Genomic DNA, 17,055 nt, shown 5'->3' with positions numbered 1-17,055 from the left:
ATTAGACCTCTTTGTAGGCTAATAATTAAGGAGAAAAATTATCAATTACTATCTTTAGTTTTAGTCCCCACAAATATTTGAAGTTAAAAGATCACTAAAAAAAAAGTGAAAATACATTTTTTTAACAAAATCCAAAAATAAAAACCCTCATCATCAGTTTTTTGATTGACCAATTTTTATTCTTAAAAGCAAAATTTAAAAAAAGAAAAAACATTTCTTAAATGCAAGTTTTGATTGACCAATTTTTATTCTTATTTAATTTTCCCTCCATGAAAAATTTTTAATTACCCCCTTTGAAAATTCTCATTCCCACTTTTCCTTAAAACATCTCTCTTCCATCGACACATTTCATTTTCCCTTTCTATTAAAATTTCCAAAACCCTAACCCCTCTCACCGTCGCCTCTCCTATCTACATTCAATCCCCTTTGCTTTTTAATGGTGGGATGGGATGGGCTATTGGTTACTTGGCTACGATATGGGGTCTAGAAGAACTCGTGTTCCCAGATGTACCGCAAGTGGGGACTCTAGGCTATGAAGGCCAAGAACGGGGGCAAAATTCCAACCCACAAAAAAATATCTGTAGCAGCTGACCAGGTGTAATCTTTTTTTAATTATTTAATTTATTCTCAATTTTAGTTCTTATTCATTGAAATTGAAGGATTTCTGGAATTTTGCCTCTTTGAAGGTAACGGCCCTTTTGAGTGATCACTATTATTTCTGTCTATACGTGAAATAATACATTTAATGGGTTTTGTATTTTTTTTCTATGTGATTCATTATAAATAGTTGTGTATTTTAGCAATACGAATGGGTAGTAGATTCCAGACATTATTCTGTGTTAGATCAAAACTCTGACAAATGGGAACAAAAATTGAAACTTTAGGGGCTTGATGTGGAAAGAAGGAAGGGAAAAAAAGTTTCTTTTTATTTATGACCTTTTATATATTAATTATTATTATTTTGTGAATTTTAGTTGCAATTTTTGCCGTTTGATTTTGATTCAAATTCAAAGTTTGGAATTCAGTGCATTCAGGGGAGCGGTTTTGTAGTTTGGAATGGGTGAAAATGGAAAGCGCTTTAGTTCTCATTGTGATAACGGGGATATCAAGAACCAAAAGAGGCAACTGGATAGAGAAAGAGACAGGGATGACAAGGGTAATGATGAACTAATAGTGTATAGGATTCGTTGTCTTGATGGTGCTATTGGGAACGTGATTGGAAAGAGTGGAAACATAATTAACTCGATCCGGCAAGAGACGAGAGCAAAGGTCAATGTGTTGGCCCTGTTTCCTGGTGCTAGAGATAAAAAGTTATCACAATTTATTGCTATTTTAAAGAGAAAGAGGATGTTGAAGTTAATGATGAATACAATTATAAGAGTTCTATCCTGCTCAGGATGCACTCCTCAAGGTAAATGAGGCCCTTACAAATGCCGTGGGTATGGTCAAGGCTTTTGACAGGAAGAATAACAACAAAAATAAGGAGTTTCAAGATTCTAGTTCCTTTTAGCTAGTCTGCTAATATTATTGAGAAATTTAGTACTACCATTAAAAAGTTGAGAAAAAAGACAATTTTAAATGAATAGATTTAGATATTTCATGTAGTTTATTTACTAAGATAATTTTAAATGAATAGAAATTTAGTACTGCCATTAAGAAATTGAGTCTTTTGGTGGACAAGATTTCAGTTATGGAGTTCTTGCTACAAGCAAACATGGAGCTAAGACTCAAGGTTTTGAGCAAAGAAGTCAGTCTTTGGTATGTATGATGGTCAGTTTTTTTTTTCTTTTTTTTTTTCCTCTGAAAATTCATTGCGTCTAAACTGTAGTTGCTGAACCTACATATTTTGCATCGTCTACTTTGTTAATATGAGATATTTGACATATTTTTCTTCTAGCGAATATTTCACTACTTTTTACATGTTTGTTTTTCACTAAAGCTATGGAGGTTTTTCTTATAGGAATCCTCATTTAACCAAATAATGGATTTAGGGTGAGCTAAAAGTATGTCTTGTAGTCAAGAAGGTTATTTGATTGTCCCGTGAATTATTGGTTATTTCTTCATTTCTTTCTAGTTTTGTTTTTCTTCTTTTTAGATATAGTGAACTACACTAAAGCAGTTTTACCATGAAAGGAAGAAGATCAAAGTCTGTTGCATGGAAAGCATCAAGAGGTTCCAGTTTTACCATAGAGAAACCTTTTAAGAATGATGAAGACTCCATGGAAGACCATTTCGATAGCTCTAGCTCACCCAAGACTTTGAACAAATTCTCTCAGAACAACAGGAAGGTAAGGAATATATTTTTGAAGCTTGACAAACATTGCCTCATACATAGGCTTCTTCCATATGCTTTATTCTACCTGCCTTGTCATATCTCCACAGACTCAACTTTTCATGCTTAGTGACCTTGCTTTTGCAGAACTCCAGTGCTATCCATCCATCTAGCCTCACAACACCAAATAATGGAAGAGAGAGTGGTTTTGAACCAAGGGAAGTGAAAGTTGATCCTTGGAAACCTTTGAATTGTTTGGTGGATGCTGCAAATAGGAGCAAGTCTTCAAAATTTACCTCACTAGGTTCTGCTTCTAAATCAGAAGCTCAACTATCCCAAGACAATGAATAGAAGCAAGTCTTCAAAAATTTCTTTCCTTTCACCGCACTTTATCGTGTTTTATCTACCATGTTAGACACAAAATATATATTGCAAAGTTAGATTAAAAAAGGCTAGAAAATTATAATTAGATTAAGTAGTATGACAATTGTTGTATGCAGGGTCATGTTCTTTATTTGCACAATAATAGATATATAGCATGTTTGCTCTACTTATTTTAACTTTAGATGTAATCATACTTCGTGAATGTCATTTATTCGTGTTTTGATGAAATATTTTGGAGTCAATATTGATTTACATTACGTTTTAATTGATTTATTATGATTTTTGTATCTTTATATTATTTTGAATGAGGTTAAAAAAATTAGTATAATATAAATAATAAATAAAAAATATAGAAATAGTTTTAATTTCTCCCTACAAATAATTTTTTAATAGCCTACAAATATCATTTCCTCACTAAAAATTATTTGTAGAAAAACAGGATTCAGCCCACAAAATAATTTGTTCCACGTTGTCACAAACGTTTAATTGTAGGAAAAGATGTTTATATCTTGGCCCACAAATAAATTTTCCATACAAAATATTATTTGTGGGGACAAACACGATTTAGCCCACAAGATAATTTGTAGGGACAAACGAAATCGCTTCGTATGTAGAAGTAACTTTAGCAGACGAATTACTTTGTCGGAGGAAAACTTACCCTACGAATTGTATTTGTCTCCAAAGGGTTCGTAGGAAAAACCTTAGCCCTCAAATTTCAAAAATTTGTCATCTTATACCTATCCCCTCGATGTTTGCCCCACAAACGTGCCCACAAACTTTTTTTGTCTGCAAAGGTATTTCCCCACAAATAAATTTTGTAGGGAAAACATAAAATTCTTGTAGTGAATGCAAGAAATGAACTAAAGTGCTTGAGAAACAAAGAAGGAAAACTATACGATATAGCACTTAGGCGTTACCATCTGGCGCTTAGGCGCCACTCTTAGCAGGACAAAGGAGAAAAAAATAGAGCAGAACTTGGGTGCCGGGGCACTATATTTGGAGCTCCTAGGTGTCAATGCCCCTAGAAGAAGCATAAGATGTAGCGCCCAAAAAAAAGAAGGTTTTGTTTCGTTTTAAAATAAACTTCCTTGTATAACTCGAATATAAGTTGGGTTATATTATTACGTCGATATGACCCTTCCTTAAGTGTTCAAATTAAAGCTTTGGTCACGATAGTTTCGCGTACTTGTTTTTAAAAAATTTGTAAGGCATCAAAATCTCATTTAGATGACAAAATTTTGTTGTTACATTATTTTTAATGACACATTTTATATTAATTGCTACCTTAAATTTTAAGAATTAGATATGCTTATTATACTCAAGTTCAATTCCATTATCTTGATTTCTTCTTACGGTTTTTCCATCCTCTAAGTTTATTTAACTACTCCACTTTCTACATTAACTTCCCTTTTCTTTGTTAACTACCAAAATATATATGTATGAATATTAAACTACTTTTTTTAATTTGGAAGTTATGTTGACGTACAAACCCACATTTGTAAAAATTCCAACTTACCAATTTAATAACTTCCACTTTTGCCAATGCCAAAACCATCCATGTTCATCCTTTGCATTTAAAGATTTACATTTCAAATTCTTAACCACACCCATTTGTAACTTCCATTTTAAAATCATTTTCCCACCACCACTTCATTTGGAATTAGAAAATAATAACTGTCCCTTTTCATTTTAAAGGCCATAAGTTAAAGTCGATAACTCAAATTTAAATTCCTTTAGCCACGTTTTCTCTCCCATTTTATTTTGCCCTTTTCCATAGATTAAAGAACCTTTAAATCTAAAAATTCTTTGAAGAGGACACTAAAAGTGCGCTGCATTTTATTTCTTTAGACACGAAAGGATATTCAAACTCCAAGCATTAAGATATGGGTGTTTACTGCACTTTTGTAAGTGATGTAAGAATTTTTTATTTTTCGTTTTGCATTAGACGCGTTATTGTGTTACTCATGAAGTAAACGATTGAAGGTGACATTGATAACCAAAGTTTGTATTTGTGTTGATGTGTCACTCATGAAAGAAGCACCGTTTGGTGTTTGAAATAAGAGAAAGAGATTGACGGTGACACCAATGACCACAGTTTGCATTTTCAAAAATATATATTATTTTACCACTTATTTTAGTGCCTTCCTACTGAGTATTATTCATGGTACTCATCCCTACTCAAATTTCACAGGTTGATTCAAGGCATGGACGTGGTTTGGCATAGTGGGAAGTGCTCGGTGATTAAAAAAAAAAAAAAAAAGCTGTCAACTTTCTAGTAAAATTTCCTGTTTGTGTAAATGTGTTTCTAATACTTAGATGACACTTTTAAAAAATTTTAGATATCTCTTTCATCTAGCTTTATATGCATTGTACGTCGACTATAATTTAAAAATGTTGTATTTGACTATGCATGAATTTAAGTATTGCTGTAATGAAATTTCAGATTCTGCCCTTCTACTCAAAGTAGCATAACTTGGGCTGTAGTGCATGTTTTAGAGCGAAATCAGTATGGTTTGAAAGTTTTACAAGTCTTCTAATAGTTTCCTTTAGAATTACCCAAAAATATTACCTAGAGAAAAAGTTATGCCCGTTTTAGTAAATTGCATCAGGTCAAATCCAAATTTTATGTCCAGCAGAGTCAAACAATATTTTCATCCTTCAAACATTATCGTCAAGATCCCAAATTTTTATATGTTGTATAAATATGAATGTTTTAGTCTCTGTTGAAATTTCAAAATTTTTAGTTGTCGTTTACTAGACCAAACATATTTTTCTTTCCACTGCTGCGAAACTGATAATTGCTGAAATTTTTCCCAAATGTTCTCCAAATATCAAGTCTTACCATAAGAGTCTAAGTTTACATGGACAAACGTCTCTCATTATTTTTCATATATTTCAAACTCCAAAATTTTTCTCATTTGCAATTTTTTTGGGGGTTAACATGAAAGAGGTCAACCCAAAGAAAGATTGATTTTATTTTATAACGCTTCGGATTTCGAAAGTTCAGAGCGTTATAACTTGGTATCAGAGCGTAGTTTTATTTCCTATAGACTTGCATTAAAAAAAAAAAAAACTATATCTTTAGGGTATTGTGTCACATATAAAGTTGATCAAAAATTTTAATGAGGATCTTGTGTAGTATGCTTGCCATAGCCACACTATGCCGATTTCGAGGTAAAGAAAGTTTTATGAACATGCTTGTATCTATGTGATAAGTATGAGAAAGTTTATTCTAGATACAATATTTGAAATGCATGTATAAATATCGGTATATGTTGAATTTGAATACTTTTTGAGGATCATCATTATTGCATCAAGTATTTTTAGAACGTGGCCAGATTAAGATTTCCACAAAGATTTGAAATGCATGTATAAATATAAATCCTTAAAAGCGTTTCCACAAAGAACCACAAAACTTGTGAGTTCTTAGATTTTTTTGTTTGGGATAGAGATATTGTAACTAAAATTTAAGAATGATTTTCCCTTGACACTCCAAAGAGGGAGTTGAAATATATTAGGGTTCTCACTAATAAACTTGAAAAACCAATTGGAGATATTTAGAGAATTAAGAAACATAATTGATAGTTAGATGAAATCAAAACCCCAAGATCATCTCATATTGCTTAATACTTGTAAACTTGCTTTCGATCGTTGATTTAATCAAAATCTCACGTTAGATTTAGTTAATTACATTGATATCATAAATTTCGATTATCTAAATAAAGTAACTGTTATTTCAATTATAGTATTTAATATAAATTTGATTATCAATTCCTGTGGATTCGACATCCTAACTTCACAGTTATATTATAAAACTTAACATGTGAGCTTGCAGTATAATTTAGACCTACAAATATAAAAGACTCAAAGTCTTCAAGTAGCTTTCTATACATTTGGAGGTGCAATTATATCGTGGAAATCCTCCAAACATACAGTTTATAGCTAGATCTACTATGGAATCTAAGTATATAGCATTGGACAAATGTGGTCAAGAGGTGGAGCGGTTACACAACTTTTTAAAGGATATTCTTATATAGTCAAAACATGTGCCAACAATTGCATACATTATAATAGTCAATCTGCCATTGGAAAGGCATAGAGCAACATGTATAATGGTAAGTCTAGACGTATGTTGTAGACATAATACTATAAGGCAATTACACTAAACCTGAGTTAATATTGGTGACTATGTGAGGTCAAAGAATAACATTGTAGATCCACTAACTCCAAGCATGGATAGAGAGTAAGTTAAAAGGTCAAAGAAAAATTGGACTAGAGCCTTTGAACGAATGAGTTAATACAATGAAAACCAACTAATTCACCGGAAATCTCAAGATCTAGGTTCAAATGGACAACCTAATTATAAAGACATAATCGAATCACTTTGGAGGATGCTATCTCCTATGTTATCTCTTGTCAATTTCTATGAAGTAACGGTAATGCCAATAAGGATAAATGAAGCAATAGGCTTTTAATAATTTTTATCTATCAAAAATCAAGCGGAGTAATGTTGTTGCTTATAATTAATAAATCACCTATGTGAGATAGAAGTGGGGCCGGTTCTAAGGAAATTGTGTGGGGGCTCAATTCTTAGAAACTCTCGTAGAACTAGGGGCATATGTTCATGGACACAAACATAGATAACAATGAAAACTGAATTACGTTGGGAAGAATTATGGGTAGAGTATATCATCATTTACATAAAAAGCATAACCTTCAAAGACATATGTCCCTTGGTCAACTAGCAAAGTAAATATATTCAAAGGGTAATGCCTACATATCCTGTGCAGGTTTCAACCATTGAACTTATTTACCTAGTCTTTTTATTTCTTGTTTTCGTGTCTTTCTCAATTTTCAATCACATGGGCAATTGTTGGAAAATGGCTTATAAATGGGGCTATTTTGGTATAATATTGAGTGAGACCCATTCATTCATTGTAGATTATCAAAATTGATTCATGTTCGTCTCCATAGAACATGTCGTGAAAGAGCATACTAGATAGGTACCACTTGTAAATAATCTAAGGAACATGACATGGATAGAAACCACTAAAGGTACTAAAGAAACAAAGAAAACAACTAATATTGAAAACATCGAAATCATACATTTACTTGCCAAAAATAATAATTGGGTGAATGAGAAATTGAGATTCAATTGGAAGAGTTTACGTGTTGGAGGGAAAACTATTTTAGTTTGTTAAGAATTTTAACAAGGCAAAGACCAGTTTATATGTAACTACACTTTTGAAGAGTGTAATCATATATAGCATAAATGCTCTCTCCATTTGCACTCACAGTGGTAGGATAAATCATGGACTGAATTAGCACTTTGAGCCTTGAACTTGTGTGCGAGGGTGACCTTCATACACAAATATCTGACTGAATAGACCAAATTGAGCATTTAGAAAGACCCATGTTTTGCCTTTATTTTCTATATAACTGTTTATTTTTCCTTGAAATTGAACTTTCAATTCCTAAAACTAACGAAACTCTTATATTTAATGGAGTTTATATGTAACTACACTTTTGAAGAGTGTAATCATATATAGCATAAATGCTCTCTCCATTTGCACTCACAGTGGTAGGATAAATCATGGACTGAATTAGCACTTTGAGCCTTGAACTTGTGTGCGAGGGTGACCTTCATACACAAATATCTGACTGAATAGACCAAATTGAGCATTTAGAAAGACCCATGTTTTGCCTTTATTTTCTATATAACTGTTTATTTTTCCTTGAAATTGAACTTTCAATTCCTAAAACTAACGAAACTCTTATATTTAATGGTGAAATAATTTGTTTAGGTTAATGGTGGCCATTCAAATCACTCATTCATGGAGTCACTAGCCTATAATAAAACTCGAATTTTTTCCTTCTAGTTCTGCATAAACATTTTCCAATTTTCTGTATGTCAATGATTTCAATTTCAGTCCAAAGTCATGGTGGTTGTGTTCAGATATAGATTTATATAGATTTAGCTCGTTGGTTGTAGAAACATATTGCTCAATTTCTTCTAACTTTTTTGTTGTATCCTAGAAGATAGACACTTAACGAAATCTAAAGAACTGATTATGAAGAAGCGAATCTATTTTATGGAAATTGTGTCTACACAAGTCTCAGATGCTGTTTCGTAATCGAATTTACTCCTCGAATCTTTTTTCTTTGCATATACATACAGTGATGGATCCAGATTTGTTAGTCAACTAGAACGGTCGTTTACCATTGACTGTCCACAATCGCAATAGCAAGATCATTTACGAAAGACGAGATAGAGGGAGAGAGAGGACTATAAGAGGAAGAATATAAGTTAAGAAGCCATCCATTTTTCGATAACAAGTTAGCCATTGAAGGGTTATTTTTATAAGTCAGCATGCCTTAAACAAGTACAGGAATGGTTATGGATAGAATTTCTAGCATGAATTTTGCAAATTCTGAGGAAGAATTTGAAAATTACATAAGATAAAAAGGGAAATGTAATTTTAATTATAATGTAAGTTAAGTATTGACAAAATGTGATAGTTAAAAAAAGAGGTTGAACCCCAACTTTGAGGGAATCCACCGCCCCGCCCTTAGAGTTTTGTGAGGGAGGTAAATTGTGGGATGTACCCCAACATACCAAAGAATAAGAACTGTTTGTACACTGCGCCTATAAAGAGTCCAATTCCATGTTTCAGGAATTGAACCCCCACACTGCGGCTGCCAGTAAGGCGTGAGATAATCTCATTCATGTCCTTTGCACCACTAGGCTATGCCCCAAGGGGCGACAAAATGTGATAGTTCAATGCATGAGAATATGGCATTTTTGGATTTTTTTTATTTTTTTTCCCCGAGTAACCCTAATATATGTCTTATTGAAATGTAACCAAACAATGGAATATACACACAACATTTCTCTCATATTATAGAAAATCGTTCCATAATTTATTGACAAACCCAAATCACACGGCATTATTACAATTTAAATAAATCACCGATTCACAAATTATCTCAAATCACTAATTACCCATCTGTAAATCACAAATTATCACAAATCATATACCCCAAATCACAAATCATCACACATCACAAATTACAATACTAAATTTGTAAATTAACAACCAATATATAAATCAGTAATCTGTAAATCTATCATTCTCAAATGAAAATGGTACCAACAATAAAATAAAAGGGCAAAAACAAAAACAAAAACAAAAGAAGAAGAGAGGCTCACACAATGGTGCAGGGAGGCAGTGGCAGAGGACGGAGGCTCAGCATCTATTGCTCAAAGAAAGTAGTCAGTAGTTCACAACTGACACGATTAAAAAGTGAAGAAGGCTCAGAATCATGCATCACAAGATAGCCTTAGGGATTGTTTTAACTGTGTGTATATTTAGGGGTTTATTCAATTGGAACTTTTGAAAACTTTGATGGACCTTTTTTAAATGATGATTTTTGTGAATTTTGTGTATCTTTTATAGATTTATATGAAATTAGTGGGAGTTTTTAGTAGACTTCTATGGACTTTTATTTTAAAATTTTTATAGACTTTTGTAGAATTCAAAAGATTTTTGATGACTTTCATTTGAAATATAATTCACTTGGATCAAGTACAATGGTTTAAAATTCTAACATACAAAGTGTTGTTCCACAATTTCCCTTCTCCTTCTCCTTCTTCTTCCTGTATAATAAAAAAACTGAAAGAATAAAAATGAATAATAATCAAAATTATATATATACAATAAATTTAAAATTCAATATTATTAATATAAGGGAAAATTGCAGTCACGATACCAAATATTTCGTTTATTAGCAGATTTGACCCAAACATTTCATTTGTGCCACTATAGGTATTTAACCTTTAAAAAATTGACTAAACAAGTCCAAAATAACGGTTTCCTTCTATTTGACCCAAAAAATTGTCAGTTGACCACATAAATGGAAAAAAATTATAATTTTGATCAAATAAAGCAAGGTCAATTTGGTCAGAACACATTTTGCCTATGTAATCAAAAATAAAAAATCACAGCCCCTCACCCTACGTCCTTTTTCCCCAACTCCATCAACCTAAATCCAAAACCACACACACCCGATTGCTGGTAGACCCTGCCATCGTCGGCACTACCGTCTCAAAGTCGTCGGCATTCCAGATTCAAAAGAAAAAAGAAGATTCTTTTTCTTCTCGACCCCTTCCCCACCTGCCCTCACCTACCCAAAACCAAATCTAAGATCCAGATAGCCACCGTCATCACTACCTTCATACTCTTCCATTTGCCAAAATTCGCTTACTCATCTCCTCTCTATAAAGCTTGCTCATTCAATTTTAATCTCATCCTCTTATTGTATTTACAAGATCTTTGCTTGAGCTTCATTCAGTTTTTGTTTTGATGAGAGATTACAGCAAGGCCAAATTGGATGCTTCATTCACCAGAACTTGTGCAAATTTGTACCTATTTTTTGTTTTTAATAATTGTTATATAGTGTACTGTTATTGAGTGGGAAAAATTTCAGATTGTGCATGTTTAATTTCGTTTCTTCCTTTTTATTCAATATTTTAATTATTTATGTGGAAATATGGTAAAGTTACAATTTTACCCTTTGTAGATTTGATCAAAATTATTTTATAGAGTCAACTAACGATCAATGGATGGTTTTCATCCATTTCAGCTCTAGGTACGAATTTTGTAAAAGTTTGGTACTTTCGGTAGCACAAATGAAAGGATTAGGTCAAGTCTACTAATAAACGAAAGATTTTGTACATTGGCTGCAATTTTCCCTTAATATAATATACTTTTACAAATATATAAAAGTCAATATATTTAAATTTAGTTATAGATTTTTCCTATAAAATTTCATAATTTAAAAAAATAATATTTTTCACAAAAAATGAATGAAAAAAGGAAAAAAATTACAAAAATTCAATTTAATTTTTCATAGAATAAACAATAAGAGAGAGAGAGAGAGAGAGAGAGAAGTGGAAATAAAAATAATCAATAGAAAAAATAAGTTTTAATCATGCCTCTAACTCTAATGTTCGTAGAAAGAAAAAGGAAATAAAGATTAAAAAAAACATTTTATTTTTTGAAAGTCTCCCAAGATATTAATGAGATTCTTTATGAGTACTTTCTGCTTAAAAGTTAGTACTCTAGAGACTTTTGTAAAATTTGAATATCCCAATATTTATAGAGATTTCTAAAACATTTTAATTGAATGTATCGTAACTTTTAAATATTTTTTAAAAGTTTATAAAAGTCTCAATCTAATACAATGTAACTTTTAGAGATTTTTTAAAAGTCTATAAAATTCCAAATTGAATACATCAATAATTTTAGAGAGTATAAAAATTGTCTATATTGAATATCCCTGAACTTTTTAAATCCCACAAAATTATTAAAGTCTCAATTGAATATACCCAGGAATCATTCCCAACACAAAGCAGGTCTATGGTTATGCGCATTAAAAAATAAAAAAAATAAAAAAATTGATTTTCCAAAACAGAAGGCCAACAATCTTAAAAAAAGAAAAAGAAAATTAAAAATAAAAGCCCAAAACTCATCTTCCCTCTTTAAAGCTTCCCGGCGACTGCAACAATGATGAGTGGCCGCTACTTCCAATCTGTAAATTCCGACGGACCCAGGAAGTACCACCACGGCAACTCTCCGGCACTGTATATATATTCATTTTTGTTTTATTCTTAAATATATGTTAATTCTGCAAAATTTTGCTATCCACCATTTTGCCAAACAACTTTTCAGACCACATAACTAACAACCGAACCATCGAGTCTTATCCTTGTTTGACACCCATTAAAATTTTAATACATTTTTTGTATCTTCTTTTCAATCCCACGTTTTTCGATAAAATAATATCACACATAAATCCAAAAAAAAAATCCTTCTTTTTTAACCACACGTTCTCCCAAAAGATATTATTCCATAATACATTTTACCAAAATTCTCATTATAATGGATATCAAACAAGGGCTTAATCTTACTTTTAATGGTATGAATTCGAACAATGTGTTGTGAACTCATTGTCAAATTTCGAGATATGGGTCCTCGATAAGACATCACAACTTGATAAAAATGAAGTGTATGCAGTACGTAAATAAGGAAGCGTGACTTCCCGTGCCAATTGAAGGTAAAATAAGAATAAACTCAAATAGTTTGGGCATATATAGATCTAAAAAAGTTACTTTTTACAATACGATACAATCTTAGTACAATATTTATAAGAGGTAGAGGTACTCAAAAATTATCGTAGCTTGATGTGTTAGAGAAGATCCGATCTGATCCGATATAGCAAAATAGTTATTATTGAGCTGAACGATACAAGGATTCGACTTCAAAATTCAACAAATTTGTGAATCCTCCAAATTCATAAAGTTTATTTGTCTTTATTTTTTGTAAAGTCAATTTCTTCTTGTCAATTCTTTCACGAGCACCTGTTCTCCTCGTGTGAATAAATAAACAAAACGTTGACAGTCTACTTACTGCATGTGATGATGGGTTCATTTGTAACAAGCTTCTAACATTTTGCACCAATACTCCAAATAGAATTTATTTGTTATTGTCATTGTCGTCGTCGTCGTCGTCGTTGTCGTTGTTATTATTATTATTATTATTATTTTGAGAAGCTCATCAGTCGAATTAAATGTAGCGATTTGATTGAAACAAAAGTCGTATAATATTAGTAACCTAATAATAGTAGAATGAAGTTGAATTACTAGCTTGAATTGGGACGTAGATTTAGATTTTCTTTTTTTTCTTTTTTAACCCTCTCGTGTCTGTTTGATTAGAGCTTAAATTCATCATGAAATCTTAAAATCTCTCTAGAACATACGATTTGAAGATTGTGAATTCATAAAAATCAAATTCTTAGAATACTAAACTAGATTTTTCTAAACTACGAGTAGACCAAATTTAAATCGTTGTAAAACTATTTAAGTAAAAAGAATGAAAAATAAACCATTAAGTAAAAAGATAACACTTGAACAATTTTTGCATCAATGTATATTCTTTTTCTTTTTCTTTCTTTTTTTTTTATCGATAAATGTGTAATATAGTGATGAATGTATACATTCATCATTTCATCTTCTTATGGTTATGCCCTGGAAAAATCCTGTGGTAGACAACCGTTTGAACAAGATAAGAGAAAATCAATAGATGAGAACAAAAAGTGGCAATAATGTCGGTCACATGCGACATTCAGCAGAGAAAAGAGAGGTCTAAAGAAATTTTCGCATACTCTGTGGGAAAAGGATGGCCCTTTTACCTGTTTCTTGTGTTTTTGTAAAAGAAGAAATAGTTTCATCTATTCCGTTAAACCCTTTTTACACCCAAACTTCATCTCTTCTATGTTCGAGAATGTTCATTATACTGTCTCGTCCTATTCGATACTGGATTAAATCGATCATTCCCATGGATGGACGGATCACAACTTTAAGTAAACGACGCCTCGTCCTATTTGACATTGAGAATAGTCAATCGAAGAGTAAAAATGATATAAGAATCATACTTTTTAAACATTTCGACCACATCGAATGAGACTTCTCGAGGGAGCAAAGACTTCGGTTTTTGTATTTGAAGGAGTAGAATCTTTATGGCTCTATACTATGCTTGAAAAAAATAAATAAATAAAATAAAATTATGTTAGATTTTGTTAATTATATTTTCATGACATATTTAACCCCTTTTGATGGTCATTATTTGGTCGAATCAATGTTTTGAATAATAATTTTTAAAAGAATATAGGGTTAAAAAGTAGGAAATATTTTGGATTTACATACAGAGTATCTTATTGTACGAATATGTATTTGAAAATGAGTATATAGAAAAAAGAATTTTCTGACAAATAGGAGCACATATAAACATTCCTTATAAGTATTTGTAATTTGTCACGTGAAATGGCCCTAAATCTATTTCGTTTGGTAAGTAAAATTAGGAAATGGACATTACGTAAATAATAATTATACAAATAACAATACGATGTTGTATCATACAGTCTACGGAACACGTCACGAGGGTATAATAGTCATATGATAAACTTTTGGAGCCTATATATAAACTTGCTGAAATTCCATCGACACATTTTTACATGAAGCAATAGATTCCTAGAAGCATATATACCATGAAAACGTTACATCTAGTTTCCTCTCTCCCTTTTCTCTTCACAACTCTACTCTTCCATCTCCAACAAACTCCAGCCCTACAATACTCCTCCAGTAGCACCGCCACTACCGCCACTGTCTACGGCCAAACCACCACCATCATGCAGCCAACTTCGGCCCCCGCCGCAAATAACACAGATTTTATCCGCAAAAGTTGCAAAACAACACTATACCCCGAACTATGCTACGATTCTCTTGCACGCTACGCCAATGTTGTGCAGCAAGATCCCGATCAACTAGTCCGTATTGCCGTCAGAATTAGCCTAGCCGAAGCCAAGCTCATGCCTGCTTACGTATCAAATCTCACACACCAAACTGAGTATGGAGCAGGAGCCGACCCTCGGGTGGCGAACGCTCTACACGACTGCTCTACTGTTCTTAGAGATGCGATCGAGCAAATACGTATCTCGCTCAAGCAACTCGGCCACCTGGGAAGCCCTGGCCCGACATTCGTGTTTCAAGTGAGCAACGTTCAGACGTGGATGAGCGCTGCCTTGACCTACGAGGAGACGTGTACTGATGGATTTAGTGATGTGCCCGACGGACCGATGAAAAGTGACTTATGTGGTCGAGTACTCAAGCTGAAGGAAATGACTAGCAATGCGCTAGCTTTGGTTAATAATTATGTTGCCCGTAATCTGTGAATATGTTAAGAAAATCAGATGATGTAGTTCGGTTAGAGATGTAAAGTGATATTTTCATCCTTTAATCATTTCAATTACTGCTCGATATGGACTGGATTGCTTACCCATTGGCCAATTCTTATTGTTGTATGTCTTGTAATATTTTTCAATAAAAAGATCATTGATTATATTAATCCCTTGTTTGGTGGAATTAAAATTAGATTTTTAATATATTTTGATAAAAGTTAATGAAATGTGTAGTGGAAAATATGCGAATCCCTTAAAATATGTTGTTAAAATTAATTATTGACTTTGATTTAAATTAAAATCTAGATTTTAATTCAGACCAAACAAGGGCTAAATGGGTCCCGATTTCAAGCCTCATAAGACAATTATTTAAACATAGCAAGAATTGGTATATGTTTGGCTCATGTTTATAAATTATTTATAAATTGTCAAACATCTTTTATTCACTACGTTGAACAACTCACAAGTAATACCACTTATTTATTGTTGACCTCGATTTTTGAAGGGAGGACGTGGCCAACATATTGCGACTCTTCATACGTCTATGCAAACCTTGCTTCTGGACATTTGAACAAATCGCAAGTCACACATGACCATCTCTGATGGTGGAGAAGGTAGTCGGAGCACTCCATTGTTCAAATCAGTCAATGTATAAGTATTTGAGTGTGAAACATGCTAAAAACATGAGCCACAAAGCGAATAACGGTTAGATCCAAGAGAGTGTGAAGAAAAAATAATGAGAGCAAGTTTATAGTTTGAGTGTATAAAGTTGCATTACCTTCAAATTATACTTAACGTGAGTTGTTATAGAAGAAGAGTTGTGCTACAATCGTTGGATGGAAAGACACGTGGCCCTATCCTAATTGCCGAAGTGACCTTTCTTATGTTTCACTCCATCCATCATAGGCTGAATGGTATTTAATATTTCTAAAAAGTAGCTGCCCTAGTGCCTATGTCTAACCTCTAATGATGAGAGCAAGTTTATAGTTTGAGTGTATAAAGCTGCATTACCTTCAAATGATACTAAACGTGAGTTGTTATAGGAGAAGAGTTGTGCTACAATCGTTGGATGGAAAGACACGTGGCTCTATCCTGATGGCTAAAGTGACCTTTCTTATGTTTCACTCCATCCATCATAGGCTGAACGGTATTTAATATTTCTAAAAAGTAGTTGCCCTAGTGCCTATGTCTAACCTCTAATTCATAGACTGACAATTTGACCTTTAGGCGCTTGCTACAAAGATATCACATCAATTAATCACAGGTAGTTCTTATATGGAAAGTGTAAAGTGGGAAGCGCCTTTAATTAGACGATGGATGTCGAGCTCTACATGGCACCTCAACTGGCATGGTGCATCATCTCGACTTCTTATTTGTGGCTTACCTCGACCAAATAAGAGGATGATATGAAGTATGGGCCTTATTGTCTTGTTTACTGGCTACCACGTGGAGGTAATCTGGAACCTCGTCAAAAGAGATGTAACAATAATCCTTCAAATCCATGTATGGACTAATGATTTGGTGTCTATTGTAGAGATGTCACCTCAATCAATTGCAAGTGGATCTTGTATTGAAGATGTGTGAGAAGGTGTCTATGATAAATA

General features: G+C 32.7%; 2 protein-coding genes across 3 annotated transcripts; both read left to right on the top strand.

Annotated features, from left to right (window-relative positions):
- Window positions 1–1,026: 1,026 nt before the first annotated feature.
- LOC111381168 (E3 ubiquitin protein ligase DRIP2-like) lies at window positions 1,027–2,834 on the top strand. Of its 2 annotated transcripts, XM_023004912.1 has the most exons (3): window positions 1,027–2,003; window positions 2,096–2,288; window positions 2,420–2,834. In XM_023004912.1, the coding sequence occupies exons 2-3, from the start codon at window positions 2,127–2,129 to the stop codon at window positions 2,621–2,623; spliced, it is 366 nt and encodes a 121-aa protein (XP_022860680.1). In that variant the 5' UTR covers window positions 1,027–2,003; window positions 2,096–2,126; the 3' UTR covers window positions 2,624–2,834. The 2 variants fall into 2 exon arrangements, with proteins under 2 accessions (XP_022860680.1, XP_022860679.1); XM_023004911.1 differs by having other exon boundaries at window positions 1,027–2,288.
- An 11,879-nt stretch (window positions 2,835–14,713) lies between these two features.
- LOC111381167 (pectinesterase inhibitor 7-like) lies at window positions 14,714–15,614 on the top strand. Its single transcript, XM_023004910.1, has one exon. The coding sequence runs from the start codon at window positions 14,762–14,764 to the stop codon at window positions 15,443–15,445; it is 684 nt and encodes a 227-aa protein (XP_022860678.1). The 5' UTR covers window positions 14,714–14,761; the 3' UTR covers window positions 15,446–15,614.
- Window positions 15,615–17,055: the final 1,441 nt, after the last annotated feature.

The sequence above is a fragment of the Olea europaea genome, unplaced genomic scaffold, assembly GCF_002742605.1.
Source record: "Olea europaea var. sylvestris unplaced genomic scaffold, O_europaea_v1 scaffold2264, whole genome shotgun sequence".
Lineage (NCBI taxonomy): Eukaryota > Viridiplantae > Streptophyta > Magnoliopsida > Lamiales > Oleaceae > Olea > Olea europaea.
This window is presented reverse-complemented; position numbering and strand designations above follow the sequence as displayed.